Below are 8,230 nucleotides of genomic sequence, written 5' to 3'. Positions count from 1 at the left end.
TGAAAGTAAAAAGTTTATTTTAGTGAAAATGATACCAAACAAACATCTTGCCTTTACCTTTCACACATCATATTCACATCCAATAACATACATGCATACACAAATACCATCCTCTCCTCTCTTACAGAATTCAACACAATGAGTCTAATGTTCACACATCATTGCTATTGTCACTTGTCGATTAGAGTTCCTTTTACTTTCTTCTTTGCTTCCTCAGCAGCCTGCAAGTTAAATAAAAAATGTATCAGCTTTGGATAATGGTACAGGTAACATTACTGCTTCATGAACTCAATATATCAAAGTGATATTCATATTCTTAACTGGATACAGATAAAATTAAAATAAAGTTTCCCTTTCAAAACAAACTTTTCATTTTATATGTTAAATGTTACATGATTTTCCTATAGCTTTGGAACACTATTCAAGCAGGAATGGAGAATTTATCCAGTTCAACTTGTACAGAATAATTTTTTTTCTAGGATATATGATCAATGATTATACATGTATTTGTTCTTTTTTTTGTATCTAAGATAATCTATTTTAAAAATTGACCAATCACCTCTTCTTGTCTTCTTTTGTTTATCCCTTTCCTGAATAGCTGTTTTTCTATCACTTTGGCATTGGCTGCATATGAATCTGCTATCTCTTTCTACAAAATCAAATAAACAACTCAATCAGTGATGATAGTAGGAATAATACTGCTTTGCTATCAAGAGTTGGTAGCATTAGTACTGAGGAGAGGGTAAGTATTTCAATGAAATATTGAAATTTCAACAAAGTGATACATTAAAAAGATGCTACTGAAAGATAAGAGATTAACCAAAATTAAAAGCAGATATTTTTCGATCATGTATTTTAAACAATGTAATAATGTATTAATTATCATTTACAATTTATTTGATCTACAAAACCAATTATTTTCTAAAATTAAGTTTATATCAATCTTTCTTTTAACAAATTAATGAATTGATTGTAAAAAATGGTCTGCATTTTTTACCTGATAGTAAAATTTATTACCGGTATATATACATTGTTGATGCACTTTACATATGTACGGTACATGTACCATTATTTCAATATTGCATTTTAATTACATGTATATGTAATGACCTATGCCGTAAGATGTATGTCTTGTGCAAATAAAGAATGAATCTGAAATCTTCTAGCGAAGATCAATATTTCCTATCCAATGGTTTTTTATTCTGTTCAAATACATATACCTGGTAGTGTTATATCTAAAACATGACCATGAAGGTACAATGTACATAGGATTGTACATGTAGCATACTGACCACTTATTTATAACCAATAGCTTTATCTTATATTTAGTTACTTTATTGTTTAGATAATGAACATGAAATTACAATGTAAACTACTGACCGCTTCTATCTCATCCTCCTCTTCGTCCACCGTTGACACCGTCACAGAACTGAATTTACCCATGTTCTTTGTGTGTTTGGTGAGTGTCACCTGATGTCAAAATTAACAAATACATGTATAGTGCAACAAAATGGATAACTTTTGTTATTTGCAGTTATATTTATATAACATGTAATACACTGTAAATACTTTATCTTAGTTTAAGACAGTACTCCAATGCTTGTTCACTGATCAACAAAATACCTTCTTTGGCTCTGATATCTGGCTGTAAACATCAGTTTTAGCAGCATCCCTTTTGAGAGCCCCATCAACAACAAACATAACGCCGCTGTTTCCTTGGTGATGGTAATATAACCATAATCCACATCTGTCAAAAATTGTAACTATAACTTAATATTAACTTTTACTTGACCACAAAAAACATATAGAGTGAGAGAGTGGGAGATTTTCAGAAAAAGAGTAAAAAATCGTTTTAAAATTACCTTTTACATTTCTGTCTGTACTGTTTCTCAATTCCTTGAGGTCTGAAATAAAGAAATGTTATTAGGATGCAGAGAACTTATATGCATACATTGCATGATAGAGATAATTTCATAGGAGTTATTTATCTTAGCAGTGGAACGGTACCTTTTTAAGTAGACAATGTCATCTGGGTCACATGTTAATTTGTGAGCATGTTTCTGGCTGTCAATGACTCTAGCATTGTCTCTCCTCCTCATGGGCAGCTTATCAATGGGGCAGTCTGCAAGAATATAAGCATCAAACATTTAAAGATATTATTGATAACTGTGATTGGGTATATATTTAAGCTTAGTACTGCCAAGATCTTACATGCACTAACGGGTTAGCCACTAAGCTCAGATGGTTGAATATTGACTTTAAACCACAGGGTCTTGGGTTAAGCCAAGTTGTTTTCATCCCATTAACACTGTGAGCACTACCAACAATGCTTGGGTGAAGGGAAAATTTGAACTATTGCTCCCTTTAATTTGTCAGTATCATACCCACAATTCTGTGAAAATTGGGTATGCTACCAATTTCTCCATCGAACAGGTAAAAATGAATTTAATGAACTTCATGCATTAAAAAGGTAAATAAATTATGTTGCTTGTATTTAATTCTCAACTAGGAGAGTTTGCAAAAAGGAAAACCAGACGACAATAAACCTGTACTGTCAACAAGAACGCTGATGTCAATATCACTTTCAAAGAGGAGAAAGAACTCTACCTGCATTGAATCAAGCAAAATCGAAATAAATCATATTAACTGGAGCATAAAAATTATGATTATGCCAATAAAATATTTGTATTTGTATTTTAAAAAAACATGAATGAAAAATATCTTATCTCAGATTTATTAATTCTTTTATCGCTTTAATGCATTCAATTGTAAATTTATCATAATGACATATGCTGGGGTTTGTCACAAACTTTTTGTTTTTTTACTATGTGACACCCCTCCCCCCGAATGCAGGACGTTTTGCTCAGAAAGACATTTTGCACCGAGACATTTGGCGCTGAGATGTTTCGCGCCTATTTATTTTGTGGTAAATATGCAGTAATTAACACACATAACTCTTGCTGGACACAGAGGGCCTCCAAATTAGTTATATCACCTTAGGGAAATTTGATTGGACACTTAATTATGATTGCTTAATTAATACACATAAATACCGGTATATCTGGACGCGGATAATGATTTGGTACGTTATGAATTTTATTATGAATATAAGAATTTTTTTAAAGAAAATTTGAAAAAGAAAGTGTTTTGATGCAGTCAATATTAATCCTCTAAATAAATATTTATCTTAAAACATCGCATTATATATATATCGGTGTAAATTCTTATATGATGAATTACGATGTATTTCGTATTAATATTTACACATTAATAAATTACTCATATTACATAAGTTACATGTATTGTTTTCCAATTATTTATATATAACTCCTGGATAAAACGACAAGCAGCTCATATCTGGGTCACCTTTTTAATATGTAAACAAACCTTAACTTCGTTTTTTTTACCAATAATTTTTCTAAAAATTATTCGAAACTGGCAAATATTCGTCACCAGTAAAACGACTGTACTATAATCCACACGTGTATTCTATAGTATAGAGGTGGCCACATAGTAAGAAGACAAAAAGATCGTAACGAGCGCCCTGTGGTCGCACGGTAAAACAGTATACAATGGTAGATGGAGACACACCTAAAATTAGAGATATTTGTCCGCAAATACAATAGTATACATAAAGTGGTTTTTCTCCTTGGTACTCCTCTTGATCTTTGACATCTGTACACACAACGCTGCGAGATACAACTTTAGGCATTTTCAATGATGTCGTGTGTTGAACGTCAAAAACATCTCTTATATCAATTAAAAAAATATTTTTATATTACAAATCTAATTAATTCAAATTATCAACATGATCAAATAAAGAATATAATAAAAAAGAATATCAAATAGCTGAAATGATATGTATACAAATTAGAACTACATTTTTGAAATGATAATAAAAAATCATTTTTATTATGCTTTAAGCGGTGTTATTTCTGAACTTCCGGTTAAAAAGAAAGCATCATGCAACATGGACACAGTACATCTAGCTCCTCTTCTCAAAACATTAGCGGGGCTAGTGGAGGCAGCTCGGGTTATACGGGCACTGGGTTGTCAAGTTACAGTGGTAAAGTAGAAGACATGGAATTTCCTTACTGTCCTGATGCGAACAAATATGAAAAACTCGCCAAAATTGGCCAAGGGACTTTTGGGTATGGGATTTTTTTTTTCACAGGCCTCTGAATTTCTATTGATAAGTCTATGGGAAGAGAGATGTATATGTACCCTATATATTGCATTTATACATAGATCAGGTAAAAGTACTAAGTAAGTTGGTTTGGCACAGCTCACTGTTTTGTGGTTTGACCCCCATTCTGTTTGGGGGGGGGGGGGGATCGACATATAATGTAGTTTAAAGAATAGTGAATAGTTTTGATGTGCCACAGGAGTGAGCACTTTAATCCATTAAACAATGTAAACACTAACCAGTAAGCTTTGTTTATCCTGATGTCACTTGAAAACCAGCATGGCGCCCGATTCTTTTGTAAGAGTTGTTTTTGTTATATTTTTGGGTCAATTATGGCAATTCAGACGGTTATCGGACCAGATATCAGGTTGGATAAGTCGACTGACTAGAATTATACTGCGCTTTGTTAGTTTTATTTTAATAAAGTGCCAGAGTAGAATTTGCCAAAAAATGCATTGCATTCTGAATTCTGTCGCTTCACTCGTGAAGCTCATTGGTTAGTGTTACATCATTTTATGGATAAAACTGCTGACTCCTGTGGATATTCGTTGCATAAATCTGTTCTCAAAATGAAGGTGCTTTTAGTGTTTTACCAGTACATGTACTAAATGCTGTAGACCAGCTCATATTTGCCAGGCAAGGTTGATAATCAGATTCTTTCCCTCATTATGAAAAGAGAACAGGTTTGGGTTGTCACCATTGGCTAGTGAAGATGAGGGCAGGTGATGAATGGAGTGTATTAACAGAAAATCATGAAACAATTTTAAAGTATTTAAGTAATTTAGGCATTACATATTTTCTATAAAAATGAAATTGATTCAATTTTTAGAGAGGTCTTTAAGGCTAGAGATCGTCAGACAAGAAGACTTGTTGCCATGAAAAAAGTATTGATGGAAAATGAAAAAGAAGGGGTATGTATGTTTAGAACAACATGTTTATTTGAAGTGATAATTACAAATTCATAATTATGAATAATATGTAAACGGTGTGACCGTTGGACCGAGCGCAGATTTAACACAGTGGAGTTTGATTTTTGTAGAACAAAATTTATTTGAAACGCACACAGTAGGATCCGCCACATATCAATAGCCAAAGTTTTACTAAACGTCGCTTGCTCAGTCTACATTATGACGTCATATTTCAGACGTAAAACGTTCAAGTTTTGTCTTCGGAAATAGCCGAAGAGAGTTACGTGATTCCGAACTTTTTTTTATTTCTTCTTTCATTGTTCATCAATTAAATTCATATGAATGCCGCTGTAATGAAATTAAATATTTTATCAAGTATCTAAAAGACCAGTTCCTTGATGTTAATGTTTTTATTTTCCATCTGATAATTTGATAAGACATACATAGAACTAGTCGTGTTTCTTGATTAAAGCACTATTGAAACTTATCTGTTGTCTTTTTTTAATTTATTTTAATTCAAATTACCTTCTATTGAAACACTGGAACATTTAAACCGAGTTTAGAGGCAATATACATCGATAAGTACCAGTCAATCAATGATCGAACTAACTTTTTAAAAACAAAATGGCTGCCAATATGGCGGCGCCCAGGGCTGGAAGAATTTTTTTTTGGCCTTAGTACCCCTGATTCAACTTTCATTTTTCACTGATTTTCTTATATATACGTGTTACCATTAATCCTCGCTTCGCGAGGCGGGCTTCGCCCGCCTCTCGCTGCGCTCGGTATAAAGAAATTGAAGATTTTTGTTAAAATATGAATATGTTTGGAAAAAGTAGAAGAATTTATATTTATTCTTTTTATATTCTAACATCTCTTGCTAGTCAGTATTGTTGCATATATACCCGAATCCTTAAATTGAAAAAAAAATCCTAAAGAGAATGAAGATATTCTGTTAATATACAAGGTTTTCAATATGTTCAAAATCCATTTCTGTCGGATTATCATTTACTTTTTATGTCAACCAAAAAGATTAGTTTTAAGGATAATCTAGCTATCTCTGTAAAGAAGAAATAATACTAATTAATTGTTAAATGTGAAGACCTCTTTAATTGGACAGGTTATGTACCAGGGTATTGACAATACAGTAAACAGAGAGGAAACTTTAAAAAAACCCAGCACTTTATAGAATTAGGATACAGCATGCAATATAACAACCTAGAGACATTTTGAACTTCCTCACCCTGTCTTACAAATGTCCATGAGTGGGAACAATGCCACTCCCATTGGTAATTTTTATTCAAGTTAATTGAGAGGTATTACAAAGACAAAAGCATGCCAAATTCAACTTTTTTGGAATTAGGAAACTATTCCCAATACCCAATGACTTGTCTGGTTCCTATATAACAGTGGGCAAAAATTAATGGAGTATACAAATAAGGGCAAACCCAAACATTGGTAAAGGTACATGTACACAGATTCAATATCAATAATAAGCACATGAACACATTTACTTAATGCGTCTGTTAACATTTTATTTGTTTTCAGTTTCCTATAACAGCTCTGAGGGAGATAAAGATACTGCAATTGCTGAGACATGAAAATGTTGTGAATTTAATTGAAATCGCCAGAACTCGAGGTAAAAAAATAAACTTTTTATTTATAAACTGAACATTTGATTGTAAATTTAAATATTGGTGAACGTAAATATTACATAACACATGCTAATGTGAAAAATTTAATGAGAGCTTCATTATATTAAATTTTTTTTATTTTCAGCCACTGCATACAACAGAATGAAGAGTACCTTCTACTTGATCTTTGAGTTTTGTGAGCATGATTTAGCTGGACTTCTGAGCAATGCAAATGTGAAATTTAACATCGGTGAGATCAAGAAAGTCATGCAGCAACTCCTGAACGGTCTGTACTTCATTCACAGCAACAAGATTCTACACAGAGACATGAAAGCCGCAAATATACTCATCACAAAGCACGGTGTTCTGAAACTGGCAGACTTTGGACTTGCAAGAGCCTTCAGTACGGCAGGCAAAGACAAACAGAACCGCTACACGAACAGAGTGGTCACCTTGTGGTACAGACCACCAGAGCTACTTCTGGGGGAGAGGAACTATGGTCCCCCCATTGACCTGTGGGGTGCAGGGTGTATAATGGCTGAAATGTGGACCAGAACACCCATCATGCAGGGTAAGACAGAACAGCACCAGCTTCAGCTGATCAGTCAGCTGTGTGGCTCCATCACAAAGGAGGTGTGGCCCAATGTAGAAAAACTTGACATGTTTGGACAGATGGAGTTGGCTCAGGGCCAGAAACGCAAGGTGAAGGACCGTCTCAAAGTGTATGTCAAGGATCAGTACGCCCTTGACCTGATTGACAAGTTGTTGACCCTTGACCCATCAAAGCGAATAGACAGTGACACTGCTCTTAATCATGACTTTTTCTGGTCAGACCCCATGCCCTGTGAACTGGCCCACATGTTGTCCCAGCACTCTACGTCCATGTTTGAGTTCCTGGCCCCTCCCCGCCGCCCCGGACAAAGAATTCCGGCAGGCCCAGTCCAGAGAACTGCGCCTAATCCTGACCAACACTTTGAACGAGTTTTTTAAATCAAGTGTTGAAGATTTAATATTACCTTAAAAAAAAATGAATCTTAATTTGTGCCATTTAATATGCTAAGGTGTCAATGGACCATTAAAGGTACACTATACATATTGTATATTAATTCAGTGAAACAACTGAGTTATAATGTGATCTGATTGTATTTATATCACGATACATGTACTTCTTGAAACTTTGTGTTAAAACATGGTAGATCAGATAATCTTTGAGCAATGAAGGCTTTTGAAATCACCATTGTATGGTAGAGATCATCATACTGTACTTTCATTTATTTATATTAAACTAAATGTCTTCAATCAAGGAACCTTCATTTTTCTGAAACTTAATTCAGCTGTGCGTCAGAGTACATAACTCCTGACCCCATAGTTATGCTTTGCTATAAACATGCAGCCACATAACAGTGTATTTTAGTTCTATCTATATTCAGTTTTAAGATTCAATTTAACAAGACCTTGGACTTTCAGTAGGATGTAACAATCTATTTCTTGCGCCAAAACAAGTT

At 33.8% G+C, this 8,230-nt stretch overlaps 2 protein-coding genes across 2 annotated transcripts; one reads left to right on the top strand and one right to left on the bottom strand.

The window, feature by feature from the left end:
- Window positions 1-3,751, bottom strand: LOC105331276 (STING ER exit protein). Its single transcript, XM_011433391.4, has 7 exons — window positions 3,592-3,751; window positions 2,008-2,122; window positions 1,863-1,904; window positions 1,624-1,747; window positions 1,381-1,470; window positions 560-649; window positions 1-221 (listed from the first exon to the last, which is right to left on the bottom strand). Exons 1-7 carry the CDS (start codon window positions 3,710-3,712, stop codon window positions 171-173), a joined length of 633 nt encoding a protein of 210 aa, XP_011431693.2. The 5' UTR covers window positions 3,713-3,751; the 3' UTR covers window positions 1-170.
- A 175-nt stretch (window positions 3,752-3,926) lies between these two features.
- LOC105331277 (cyclin-dependent kinase 9) lies at window positions 3,927-8,028 on the top strand. Its single transcript, XM_011433393.4, has 4 exons — window positions 3,927-4,151; window positions 5,016-5,097; window positions 6,640-6,730; window positions 6,871-8,028. Exons 1-4 carry the CDS (start codon window positions 3,964-3,966, stop codon window positions 7,713-7,715), a joined length of 1,206 nt encoding a protein of 401 aa, XP_011431695.2. The 5' UTR covers window positions 3,927-3,963; the 3' UTR covers window positions 7,716-8,028.
- The last annotated feature ends 202 nt before the right edge of the window (window positions 8,029-8,230 follow it).

Source organism: Magallana gigas, chromosome 2 (assembly GCF_963853765.1).
Source record: "Magallana gigas chromosome 2, xbMagGiga1.1, whole genome shotgun sequence".
In the NCBI taxonomy this organism is placed as follows: Eukaryota; Metazoa; Mollusca; class Bivalvia; order Ostreida; family Ostreidae; genus Magallana; species Magallana gigas.
The sequence above is the reverse complement of the archived record's forward strand: the minus strand, read 5'-3'. Positions and strand labels throughout refer to the sequence as shown.

What these genes read in the sequence shown, in the direction of transcription:
- LOC105331277 (XM_011433393.4), top strand. Translation starts at nt 3,964, where the DNA reads ATGCAACATGGACACAGTACATCTAGCTCCTCTTCTCAAAACATTAGC. An exon ending in ATTGGCCAAGGGACTTTTGG is followed by an intron (nt 4,152 to 5,015) that starts GTATGGGATTTT and finishes TTCAATTTTTAG; the next exon opens with AGAGGTCTTTAAGGCTAGAG. An exon ending in TGAAATCGCCAGAACTCGAG is followed by an intron (nt 6,731 to 6,870) that starts GTAAAAAAATAA and finishes TTTTATTTTCAG; the next exon opens with CCACTGCATACAACAGAATG.
- LOC105331276 (XM_011433391.4), bottom strand. Translation starts at nt 3,712, where the DNA reads ATGCCTAAAGTTGTATCTCGCAGCGTTGTGTGTACAGATGTCAAAGAT. An exon ending in ACAAATATCTCTAATTTTAG is followed by an intron (nt 2,123 to 3,591) that starts GTGTGTCTCCAT and finishes ATATTCTTGCAG; the next exon opens with ACTGCCCCATTGATAAGCTG. An exon ending in AGATATCAGAGCCAAAGAAG is followed by an intron (nt 1,471 to 1,623) that starts GTATTTTGTTGA and finishes TTTTGACATCAG; the next exon opens with GTGACACTCACCAAACACAC.